The following is a 13592-nucleotide window of genomic DNA, read 5'->3' on the forward strand; positions in this document are numbered from 1 at the left end:
TTCCTTGAAGAAGAAAACTGAGGTGAATTCAAATAAAAAAAAGAGACAGAATTATCAGTGGCAGCAGATACTTAAACCACTTGACTCTGGAATAATAACTACTTATGAACAAACAAGTCAATTTACAGAGAATTACACAGCATATACAGCACAGAAGCATGCCAATATGCTCAGCATCTTCACACCAGTATTTATGCTGCCTGGAAGTCTCCTCCTGCCTTACTCAATCTAACCTTATTAACAGAACTTTCTATCCATTCACCCACATGCAACTGATCATGTTTTCCCTTCACTGACACTAATCCATGAGGTATCAAGTTCGACATTCTTACTGCACATTGAGTAACAAGTTCCCCTGAATTTACACTTAGATTTATCGGTGATTAGCTTATCTTATTTTTACAGCCTAGAACCTCCGATCTATGAATGGACTCTCCCACAACTCTACTTCTGCTCCAACAAACTGCTTCAGAACTTTACACAACTTCATCCGATCGCCTCTCAGTTCCTTTTCTTTAAAAATAGGTCCCTGACTTGTTGACTGTTTTGATGTGCAGATGTCATGGTTGGACTGGGACGGGCACAGTAAGAACTCTCTCAACACAAGGGTAAAGTCCAACAGGTTTATTTGGCAGCACTAGCTTTCAGAGCACTGCCCCTTCATCAGGGGAGTGGAGAGGTGGGTTCACAAACACGGCACATAGAGACAAAGACACAATCGCAAGATAATGGTTGGAATGTGAGTCTTTGCAGGTGATTGGTACAAAGCGAGACCATGCAGACGCTACGATACAGATGAATGGACGCTGTGCGGCAATCACCAGGCAGGAGGGTTCCCTTCCAGCCTCTAATCTTTGAGTAAGCGTTCTTCAAGTTGGTCTTCAAGATACATAGCAACGCAGAATGGCAAAATCCTACTAACTGTGCTGGCTTGAGACAATTCACACCTCTCTAACGTGTGATTATCCCTCTCTCCACTCGCACTGTCTGTGGAGAGACTCAATTACCTGAAAAGACTCGCATTCCAACCACTGTTTTGCAATTGTGTCTCTGTCTCTATATGCCGTGTTTGTGAAACCATCTCTCCACTCACCTGATGAAGGAGCAGCACTCCAAAGGCTCGTGATTCCAAATAAACCTGTCGGACTTTAACCTGGTGTTGTGAGACTTCTTACTGTTGAATTTTTTATGATAGTTATAACTGCTCACTTCAGATCTTATTCTCATTAATGTCATTCCTCACCTTCTCCAGTGCCCCAACATCCTTATCTCCTTCTGGAGAACCAAAACTGTTCACTCTACTCTAAAGGTGGGATTTTCCAGCCAGGTTCACCCCAAGACTGGAACCTCCTGCCTGAGCTCAAAGGATCTTTGCATGGTCCTGTACCATCTCTTACGATTCCCGTGGTGGTCGGAATGGGAAAATTCTGCCATAAGTGTGGTCTAACCAAGATAGCCCATCAGAATGCACAAAGTACATCCACTATTCCATGAAAGAACTCTCTGTGCATTAACGTTATAGTTTTTGCTGTAAAGTACTCATATCACGCATTTGAGACATTAGTTTAATACAAGTCAATTCAGAAAAATTGTGATATCCGTACTGAATGCAGACTAATGTAAATAATTCCAGAAACAAAAATAATGGCTGGAATTCTCCCATCCCACCCGCCACGGGATTTGTAGCGGACGGGGGGGCAAACCATGTAAAGGCCCATTGACCTCAGGCAGATTCTCCGGTTTTTAGGTGAGCACAACCAGAGAATCCCGCTGAACGACTGGAGTTCTCTGACTTTGCCCGCAGCTGGGATTCTCCAATCTCACTGCAATGAATGAAGATTTGGTTGAGCGCCAAATTCTCCATTCTCATTGGCAGGAGTGGCAGGGAGTGCAACAGCAGAGAATTCCGGCCAATGACTTAAAAAAAAGTACATGATAAATAAAACAGTGAAACAATGTCATTTTTCAATATCTGCTGGTCCCCGTAACTTACCCCTTCATTGTTCTTTTCACTTGTACTTGTTAACATCTCCTGTAAAGCTCTGACAGATAGTGACTGCTCCAGCACAAAAACACAGATGGAGAGATCAGGAGGGACATACTGCAAACAAAGAAAAATATTAAACTTGTAAATATGGTTATTTTGTCTAACAATTTTTTTCCTTTCCTATAAGAAAGAATTTTAACATAATTGAGGTCTGGTAAAAACAGGTCATCAAAGGAAAGGAAGATGAAGTCACCAGCTTAATAAGGAATTGAGTTTTTGTCTGTCTGGTATCAAATCCATTTCCAAGTTACACCAGCTTGAGCTTGAGGGAGTATGCTCTTATTCATGTATGATGCAAAGTCAAGAAACATTGTTATTGAAGTATCCCTACGCATCTCATTATGTATTCTTGCAAAAGTTAAATGTGCTCAGTTCAGAGAGCCACCTGCCTCTGAAATATGCCAGTGTGGGGAGTGATGGAAGCCATGCTTTCAAAGTCTGTATTTTTTCAGATGTATCCTCATTGCAAGTGGGAATTGAGAAGGAAAACTAATCCTCTCTAAGGAAATTGAGACTGATATTGAAGTTGGAAAACAAAATATCTGGCTTGGTTGAAACCACATAAAATGACACAGAGCCATTGGGGTTATAATGATGATTCCAGCAGTGCAGTACAGGCGGGCTAAAGAAGACAAAGGCGAGATCCAAATACCGTTAATAGGCAAATATATACAGTTGCTGCAATTGCTTCTTTCACTTGAGAAAAACCATTCTACATTATTCACACTTCCGTAAGCAGAGTTGAGGAGGTTTTGCAAATTTTTTTGTTCACTCAAGGGACATGGATGTCTCTGGCTGGCCAGCATTTATTGTCCATCCCTAGTTCTTGAGAACAATTGAGAGTCAAGCAAATTGCAGTGGCTCTGGAGTCACATGTAGGCCAGACCAGGTGAGGACAGCAGATTTCCTTCCCTAAAAGGACATGTACCACTGGGATCAGGTTAAATTGTAGAAGTGCTGAAAGCCTTCGCAAGGAAGACAGAATTTTTAAAGGTTTTGTGACCGAGATTGATGATATTTGTGCTGAATGAATTGCTGAGATCATTCTTAAAGTCTGTCTTAGTTTTATCGGCCATTTAATGTGTAATCTATAATTTGCCTGTTAATTCATATTTAATTAATGTTGATTCTGGGTTTTTGACTATTGGTGGTTATTTAGTGCTTGCTTTGTTTGACTCTTGTATAGTAACAATTCTTCTGTTTTAAAATGTGGAATCTTCTGGCCTCATTCTTTCAGAATAAATTATTGGGATTTGGGATTTTACATAAAATAAGCTACTGGTCTTTGTAACAGGGGAGTGTTGGCTCCCAACAAATAAGTAAAATAATTAACCTCCTGAAAAAAATTACATGAAGAGCAGAGGATTAACCTTAATCCTCTCAGAGTTAGACAAGGTATTTACCAAGACTCGCTTCCACACCTTTCTACCTGAGGAGAGAAGCTATGCCCATCTCTTAATGGGCAGTAGATTTTATTTTCCTTTGTCAATTTCTCTTGTCTCTGGTTACTCTTCAGTGCATTGCCAAGTACCCATTATTCATATCTGATGGCGGACATTCAGTAGATTGTTTAATTGGTATGGGCTTCACTCATCAGCAAACCCCACCCAGTCCTCAAACACAAATGCATGTCCAGTGGTATTTCCAGAAGAAAGAACTTGGCTGATTTTCCCTTGGTAGCAGGAAGCCACTGAGAACAACTGAAGCATATTTCTGACTCCTAACTGAGATCGACACAGAGCTGAAATCAAACCCAGAAGATAAGATAATTTTTTTATAGAATCCCCATAGTACAAAAGGAGGCCATTTTCCTCATCAGGTTCGACACTGACATTTATAGAATCACTCCATTCCGAAGGAGGCCATTTGGTCCATCGAGTGTGCACTGATTTTGATAGAATCATTCCAGTGCAAGAAGAGGCCATTCGGCTGTTCACATCTGCACCATCTCTCCATCAGAGTATCCTATCCAGTCCCTATCCACGTAGCCCCATATCTTTGCCTCGCTAATCCTTCTAACCTACATACCTTCAGACACATAAGGGGCAATTTAGCAAGGCCAATCCATTTAACCCGCACATCTTTGGAGTACGGAAGGAAACTGGCGCACCGGAGGAAACCCACGCATAGATGGGGAGAATGTGCAAACTCCACACAGTCACCCAAGACTGGAATTGAACCCAGGTCCCTGGCGCTGTGAGGCAGCAGTGCTAACCACCGTGCCACCTCTCGTATGTTTTACATTATTTAGGCATGTGTTGGCCGTGTCTTATTGATATCCTGGCTACGATTAAGAGAAGTAAGCGATGGATATTGTCTATGGACACATTTAAATAGGGGAGTGCAGGGGCACTGGATTGGAGAGAGGAGAGCTGTGAAACAGGAGCTCTGTGTTCTGGCCTCAGCTTCACTGACTGACTTGGATCCTGGTAACATGTATAAATGGGGGAAAGCTTCCCTTCACCATTAAATCAAATTGAACCTTCAAAAGATGTCGAAATCTATCACAATTGGATAACTGCAGAAATGCTAATACTTGCTGCTGTGACAGGGAATTACTGTGGGCTCTGTAAAAAAGAATAAACACAGGGGCAAGGCCCAGTCCTCCAACAGGCCACCTGGTTCTCAAAGGAAAAGAGACCATCAATAATACAACCCTGTGTGATTATTCAAAGCAGCTTTTATCAAATGGTTCATCCAGCCTGAATGAACACACAGATAAATACTTGTTCAATTTTGACACAACAAGCCGGTTTGCATTTGATGTCAGATATCATGCTATTCGTAGAATCCCTACAGTGCAGAAGGAGGCCATTTGACCCAACCAGTCTGCACCGACTCGCTGATACATCATCCCACCCAGGCCCAATCCCCGTAACCCTTTGTCTTTACCCGACTAATCCCCCAGACATCTTGCGACATTAAAGGGGAAATTTAGCATGGCCAATCCACCTAACCAGCACATCTTTTGGACTGCGGGAGAAAATTGGAGCGCACGCAGAGGAAACCCATGCAGACACGGGGAGAACGGGCAAACTCCACACAAGTCACCCAAGCCGGGAATCGAATCCAGGTCCCTGGCGTTGTGAGGCAGCAGTGCTAACCACTGTGCCACCGTGCCGTCCTTTAAGGAACAGAATGATTAAATGCTTTCAACCACTCTCCATTTGGTCACACAGTTTGAGAAAAACTGGCACAGCTTGGACTACCTTGACCTTGATTCTCCAATTTCTGTTACTGAAGCCAACTCCGGATACAAAAGACATGCATAGCATTTCATACGACCTTGTTATACGTTGGTTTTATATTGATTCTATCGTATCCTGCAATCCCTACAGTTCCGAGGTAGAAGGATACTTACCATGATTGTGAATGTTTTCTCTCCATTTTATTTGTTTTTGATGGAGCTGACTTTCTTCAGTGTTTTTTGTTAATTTTTTGTCCTCATAAAGAGGTGAAGCTTTCTCCATTATATTCCAACAAGATCAACATCAAGCACACTTATAGGTCAAAATTGCCTGGAACAGACTGCTACTCCTTTCAATCACAGATAAGCATTTCCTGCTGTACCTGCATGACTTTCACCATTTCCAGCACCAGTTATTTCTATGTTCCTTTGAATAGATTGTCAATTTGGTTGAAGATTCTAGTCAGTGTGTGATGTGGATTCACACCCCATGACAAACAGCGTTCAAGATTGTCTCATTTCTAATGCCACAACTTAGTAATGTCTTAATATAGGAACAGGAATAGGCCATTCAGCCCATCAAACCTGTTCCGCCATTCAAAGAGATCAGTGGCCTCACTCCCTATATCTGCTTTTGGCCCATATCCCTTAGTGCCTTTGCTTAATAAATATTTAACTGTCTCAGGTTTAAACTTAGCTACAAGTCTTGTATCAATCGCCATTTGTGGAAAAGAGTTCCAAATCTCTACCACGCTTTGTGTGTCAAAGTAACATCTCTCCTGAATGGTCTGGCCCTAATTTGTAGACAATGACCCCAAGTTCCAGAATCTCCAACCAAAGTTTACTTTTATCTACCCTGTTGTTTGCAGTTGGTATCTTGAAGATTTCAATCAGATCACCCTTAACCTTCTGAGCTTTAGAGAAAATTAATTTACAAAATCTATCCTCATACCTTAGCCCCTCAAGTCCAGGTATCACTCTTGTAAACCTATGCTGGCTCGCAGAACAGCATTCTCTGTTGGCCTCGGGGCGGGATCTTACGAGCTTTGGGCAGGCAAGGCAGTAAAATTCCAGCAACGGACTCCAGAGCTACAGCAAGGTGGTTAACTCTCAATTACCCTCAACTAGGGATGGACAATAAATGCTGGCCAGCCAGTGACACCCATGTCCCATGAATTAATTTTAAAAAACGCACTGAATTTCTGCAGGGTGGGATGGCGGTGTTGAGGGGGGGGTGGGGTGTTTAGCCCATAGATGCATTTGACACGCCGACTCGTGGAACGAGAGTCTTACTCTAGCTAGGTTCCAGATTCAGAGCTTGGCTCAGGAGTGTGGAAATGCCCTGATATTTATTAAGTATCAATGAGAAAATGCAACCTTTCATCTGTTATATTGATCGATCTAACTGCAGGGCAGTTCTAAAACGAAACCAGAAGGTTTGTGCAGCAATTTGATGGCTGTTCTAACAAGGTTGAGCAACAAAATAAATAATTGCAATCTCATTTCTGTGAATAGGTAATGCAGTAGGTTTGCATGGATTAGAAAAATGCATTCTACAACATTTTACTGTCCACAAAACTATTGAGAAGACAATGAATTCTTACCACCTAGATGTTGAGAGTTAATTTACTGTTAACACCCGGGCAGCTATCTGGAACGATATACAGCTGCAATGAACGCACTTAAAACACAGACAGAATTTGATAACTGTCCAAGATTTATATCAGAAGAGGTGCCGTGCAAGCAAAAACAGGCCAGGAGTGAAAATTTAAGATTGTATAATGTTTCAGTAACTAAGCATCTGGTGAAGTAATAGGACTAACAGCCTAGTTCAGGCACACATGCTGCATCAGTTACGAGGAAAGTAGTGCAGCTAAAGAGGGTTAGTTAATAAATGATATGAAATTGGTCCATCACTTTCATGAGAGTTCTTCAAGAAAATGTTGCATTTTCCTTAGTCTTTGTTTTCAGGTCTTTTTTCCTGAAGTTACTGTCTATCTTCTTAATGCTTAGCTTGACAATGAGCCTTCATTTTTAAAAATTCCATCGAGAGATGTGGGCTTTGTTGTTGAAGACCACCATTTATTAGGGATGGACAATAAATGCTGGCCTGCCAGCCATGCCCATGTCCTTTGGTTGAGTTTAAATAAGAGATGCCTCTTAGTTACACATGAGCCCCAGCACAGAGTTCAATCGTTTTCTCACCTGACATTTATCGACTTTTGTTTTTATTCATTTGTGGGACATGGGCGTCGCTGGCTGGGCCAACATTTATTGCCCATCCCCAGTTGGGCAATAAATACCCTTGGAGGGCAGTTGAGAGTCAACCACATTGCTGTGGCTCCGGAGTCACATGTTGGCCAGACCGGGTAAGGACGGCAGATTTCCTTCTTCAAACACCTGAAGCAGAGGTGATCGGAGGCAGGAATTCAGATCTGAATTGCCTCTCTGACCCAGGGGCCGTTATTGTCTCTGGTGTAAAATGTTAATTGTTAACAGCACTGGGCCTTGTCAAAAGGTCATCGACCTGAAACATTAATTCTGTTTCTCACTCCACACACACCATCCGACTTGTTGGCTATTTCCAGCATTTTCTGTTCTTTATTTCAGCTTTCCAATATCTGCAGTATTAACTGTTTATTTATTAGTTTACGTTAACACGGCAATGAAGTTACTGCGTAAATCTTCTAGTCATCACACAGTGGCTGGGGTGGCACGGTGGCACAGTGGTTCACGCTGCTGCCTCAGTGCCAGGGACCCAGGTTCGAAACCCGGCTTGGGTCACTGTCTGTGCAGAGTCTGCATGTTCTCCCCATGTCTGCGTGGGTTTTCTTCAGGGGCTCTGGTTTCCTCCGACAGTCTGAAAGACGTGCTGGTTAGGTGCACTGGCCATGCTAAATTCCCCCTCAATGTACCAAAACAGGTGCTGGAGTGTGACAACTAGGGGATTTTCACAGTAACTTCATTGCAGTGTTAATGTAAACCTACCTGTGACACTAATAAGTAAACTTCAAACTCCAGTGCCTGTTTGGGAAAATTTAGCATGGCCAATCCACCTAACCAGCACTGGATAAAAGCAAACTACTGCAGATGCTGGAATCTGAAACCAAAAGTGAAAATGCTGGAAGATCTCGCAGGTCTGGCAGCATCTTTGACAAAGGTCATTTGGACTCGAAACGTCAGCTCTTTTTTCTTTCAGCAGATGCTGCCAGACCTGCTGAGATTTTCCAGCATTTTCTCTTTTGGTCAGCTAACCAGCATGTCTTTTGGACTGTGGGAGGAAACTGAAGCACCCAGAAGAAGCCCATGCAGACATGGGGAGAATGCGCAGACTCCAAACAGTGACCTAAGCCAGGAAACAAACCCGAGTCCCTGGAGCCGCGAGGCAGCAGTGCTAACCACTGTGTCACAGTGCCGCCTTGGTACAAGGGCTTTAAATTCATTCCATTGAAAAATTCATGGAGAGCTCAGAGGGTGACTGGGTGAGAAGACTTCATTGCAATTGAATGAGTTAATGCTTGCATGGAGTGGAGATCAGGAAATTGGTAAGAAAGGTACAGGGCATGATTCTATAGTTAAGAAAGCCCACCAATGACTCAAATTTCTCAGAAGATTAAAAAAATTTGGCATGTCTGCTATGACTCTCACCAACTTTTACAGATGCACCTTAGAAAGCATTCTTTCTGGTTGTATCACAGCTTGGTATGGGCTCCTGCTCTGCCCAAGACCGCAAGGAACTACAAAAGGTCGTGAATATAGCCCAATCCATCATGCAAACCAGCCTCCCATCCATTGACTCTGTCTACACTTCCCGCTGCCTCAACAAAGCAGCCAGCATAATTAAGGACCCCACACACCCCGGACATTCTCTCTTCTACCTTCCTTCGTTGGGGAAGAGATGCAGGTCACATACCAACCGAGACAAGAACAGCTTCTTCCCTGCTGCCATCAGACTTTTGAATGGACCTACCTTGCATTAAGTTGATCTTTCTCTTCACCCTAGCTATGGCTGTAACACTACATTCTACACTCTCTCCTTTCCTTCTCTATGAACAGTATGCTTTGTCTACATAGCACACAAGAAACAATGCTTTTCACTGTATGTTAATACATGTGACAATAATAAATCAGAACAAATCAAAACAAAAAGCAAGGAAAGGGATGGGCAATGAGACAGTGAAACAATGAAGAGTCTCCGCAATGGTCAAACAGTAGCTACACGGTACTGAAGCTCTGAGCCAGGATCCAAGCATCTGTTTTCAGCTCTCTGTGACTATGAAGCAAGACACATCCAGTGACGTAATTTCAGTGCACTGGCTGCAGAATTCACTCCATAAATTACCCATCTCAAATCCCCAGCTTCAGAATAAATGTAACCTTAAACTCACATAAAATAAATCATTTTTCCCAAACCACTTTACAAACCAGTAAGAGGGAAAGGTGTTGAGTGTTTAATAGGGTAGAATGTTCCACAATCATGGAATTGCTAGGCCACAGAAGAAGGCCATTTAGCCCACTGAGTCTGCACTTGCTCTCCCAATGAGTAACGCACCCAGTACCAATCCCCCCACCTTCTCCCCATAACACTGCACATATTCCTCCTCAGGTAACAGTCTAATTCCCTTCTGAAAGCTTTGATTTAACCACACTCTCTGACAGGGTGACTCTAACCACTCACTATGTAAAGTAGTTCTCCTCACATTTGCTAATTACTTAAAATCTGGGCCCTCTCATTCTTGATCCTTCTCTACTCTTTCTAGACCCCTCAGATTTTGAATACCTAGATCAAATCTCCTCTTAGCCTTCTCTTCTTGAAGGGAAACAACCCTAACTTTGGCATACTATCTTCATAAATAAAGACCCTCACCGTGTGCAACTCCTCTGCAATCTCTTCAATGCCTTTACATCCTAAACAACACCCAGAACTCACCTCCAACTGAGGCCAACCCAGTGATGTATATAAATGCAGCATAACTTCCCTGCCACTAAATACTTAATCCCTTTAAATGATATTCCGGCAACACAATCTTTGTGCAAACATTGATCTGCTTACGTTAAACAAGCTGTCTGGGTAAAAATAGAGCAACCGTGACTGGAACCTGAGTGTATTTCAGCTTTCAGACATCAGCTTTACCAAGTGTAAATTATGTCCTAATTGGTTTATTTTTGTTCATACATGCACTCCCACCAATGATTAAGTATGTGGAACACAGATTTTGTTACACGGAGAGGGCGATTCTCGCAGTCCATCGCTCCAGCAGTCTGAAAATTTAGATGCAATGGCTGTGTTAAATTCTTCCTCGGTGTGCCCGAACACTCGCCGGAGTGTGGCGACGAGGGGATTTTCACAGTAACTTCATTGCAGTGTTAATGCGGTGGGTGGCACAATGGGTAGCACTGCTGCCTCACAGGGACCCGGGTTCAATTCCCAGCTTGGATCACTGTTTGTGTGGACTTTGCAAATTCTCCTTGTGTTTGTGTGGATTTCTTCCGGATGCTCCGGTTTCCTCCACAGTCCAAAGATGTGCAGGTTAGGTGGATTGGCTGTGCTAAATTGCCCCTTAGTGTCCCAAGATCTGCTGGTTAGGTGCATCGGCCATGCTAAATTCTCCCTCAGTGTACCCGAACAGGCGTCGGAGTGTGGTGACTAGGGGATTTTCACAGTAACTTTGTTGAAGTGTTTCTTGTGACTAATAAATAAACTCTTTAAAGTAGTGCCAAGTGTGGCCACAAAATCCTTCAGGTCTGTGATCCAGCTGAGGTAGAATTCCAGCTCGTTATCTTCAAAGATTGAATCTCCCGTTAATAAAAGTCCCCAGATTTAATCTTAAACAATGTACATCTCCAGAACGTACTCAGCTTTGTTCACGACAGTCTTGACCCTCGGTGTACCCGGTGTTGACATGTCAACAGACATGTTTCCCCTGTATCTGCAACTGGATTCAGTAAACAGCTGTCTGATCAAAGCACTGTACCGTTTAATCACATCTTCCAATAACTTATTTTGGAAATCTGAAATAAAAACAGACAGTCTGGATCCTCTAATATTACCTTTATCTAGACTCGCAGTGATAATCCTGTGGTCAAATTAGGTCAACAAATTATTTTCTGTAACAGAAACAGCTGCATCAACCTTCTACTTCCCTATTGCTAGACCCTGGATCCAGCCTTCATTCTCTTCAGCCTGCCTGCATTGTAACACTGAGTGAGTGATATCGGATCAGCTAGCTCTGGCTCTTTGTTTGATTCAAATTGGATTCAGTTTCCCCAGAAACCTGAAGTTTTCATTCCCATTCAGTTTGGGTCTGACTAATAAAAAAAAACAAACTAAATTTGGAATCAAGCTGAGTGTACTCAACAGAATGTTCGACAAGCTATCTACTAAGACAACAGTTTGCACACGCTTTCCCTCCGACCCTGCAAATGGCAGATTCCATCACAAATATGGGTGGCATGGTGGCGCAGTGGTTAGCGCTGCTGCCTCACGGTGCCAGGGACCCTGGATCGATTCCCAGCTTGGGTCACTGACTGTGTGGAGTTTGCATGTTCTCCCCGTGTCTGTGTAGGTTTTCTCCGGCTTCTCCAGTTTTCTCTCACAGTCTGAAAGACGTGCTTAGGTACATTGGCCCATAAGTGCCAGACTGTGGCGACTAGGGGATTATCACAGTAACTTCATTGCAGTGTTAACGTAAGCCTTACATGCGACTAAAAAATAAATTTTACTTTACTAATTCCACAATATGTAACAAGTCATAAATCAGCACCAATTGCACAACTTTAATTGGAGAGGGCTTAGAAAAGGGGTACGCTGGATTGGGGAGACGGTGATAGAGTGAAATTGTCACTAGGCCCAGGCTTGGGGTCATGTGTTCATATCCCACCATGGCAGCGGGTGTAATTTAAATATAATTGGTTAAAAAGACCTGGGGTGGAACTTTCACGTCTCGCCCACCATCGGAATCATAGTGGACGGGACACGGACCATGTAAAGGTCTGTCGACCTTGGGCAGGATTTTCCAGTCTGAGGGCGAGCAGGGTGAGAAAATCCCACCTTTAGAATTAAAAGTTAGCATCAGTAATGTCGACGCTGAACCTATCATCAATTATTGCCAAAAAAACATCTGTTTGTTAAACGTGGTGCATGGGAGGACGGCACGGTGGCACAGTGGGTGAGCACCGTTGCCTCACAGCACCAGGGACCTGGGTTCGATTCCAGCCTCGAGCGACTGACTGTCTGTGTGGAATTTGCATGTTCTCCCCATGTCTGCGTGGGTTTCCTTCAGGTGCTCCGGTTTCCTCCCAAGGTCCAAAGATGTGCAATTTAGGTGGATTGGCTGTGCTAAATTGCCCCTTAGTGTCCCAAGATGTGCAGGTTAGTTGAATGGCCATGCTAAATTGTCCCTTGGTGTCAGAGGGATTAGCAGGGTAAATACATGTGGTTACAGGGATAGGGCCTGGGTGGGATTGTTGTCGGTGCAGGCTTGATGGATGAGTGGGCTCCTTCTGCACTGTAGGGATTCTATGAAATCATGTAATGGTTACCCAGTCTGACCTACATGTGACCCCTGATGCACAGAAATGTAGTTGAACCTTAATTGCCCTCTGAAATGATTTAGCGATTATAGATGGGCAATAAATGCTGGCCTTGCAAATGACACACCCACATCCCGTGAAAAAAATTAAAAGAAACATCACAGACCAGTGAAGGGGGGAGGGAATCTTCCCATCCCACCACCACGGGAATCGTAGCGGGCATGTGGAGGGGTGGGCCAGTCCATCCAAAAGGTCCGCTGACCTCGGGTGGGATTTTCTAGCTTTGGGGAGAACACGGCTGGAAAATCCCGCAGCAGGTTTGTGAAGCTGGGTTGCTGATGAAAACCTTGTCGAGCAAACTTTACACCTCCAGCTGACCCACCTTCCAGCTGACCACTGAATGACTTGCCAAATTAGATTGTTACAAGCCAGACAGCAAGGCTGTGTCCTGAAGGGCAGTTACAGCAATAATCAATTTTTAACTTCCCTCATTTTTAAAAGAGTAATCAGAAGCACCGTCGTCAATTGCATTTTAAATAATAAAACAATAATTAATTAAATGAACATCAACGTTGATTCCAAATTCTCAGAGGGTTGGCATTTGTTAATGCAATTTGTGCTAAGGTACTATATTTCATGCAGCTTAGATCTGTTTAATTCGAGAGACATGTATTCAATCACGAGTTTTTAATTAGGTTTTGTGAAAATTTCTACAAGGATGGCTGCAGATTTGCCAACACAATATTCATTTAAAAATGAAAGGTTCCACATTATCGATCTGTCAGTTGTCAGTTTGTTACATTTGCTTGTTCCTCCTGCTCACTG

The 13592-nt window shown here is 43.2% G+C and overlaps 1 protein-coding gene across 5 annotated transcripts in view; it reads right to left on the reverse strand.

The window, feature by feature from the left end:
* ryr3 (ryanodine receptor 3) overlaps positions 1-13592 on the reverse strand; it is a 322306-nt gene that overhangs the window by 267140 nt on the left and 41574 nt on the right. For all 5 annotated transcript variants that reach the window (XM_080203146.1, XM_080203145.1, XM_080203144.1 and 2 more), the window contains exon 3: positions 1994-2101. In XM_080203146.1, the coding sequence (XP_080059272.1) occupies positions 1994-2101 (108 nt within the window). The remainder of the gene's footprint in view (positions 1-1993; positions 2102-13592) is intronic.

The sequence above is a fragment of the Carcharhinus amblyrhynchos genome, chromosome 14 (genome assembly GCF_965287045.1).
Source record: "Carcharhinus amblyrhynchos chromosome 14, sCarAmb.v2.hapA, whole genome shotgun sequence".
Classification (NCBI taxonomy): Eukaryota; Metazoa; Chordata; class Chondrichthyes; order Carcharhiniformes; family Carcharhinidae; genus Carcharhinus; species Carcharhinus amblyrhynchos.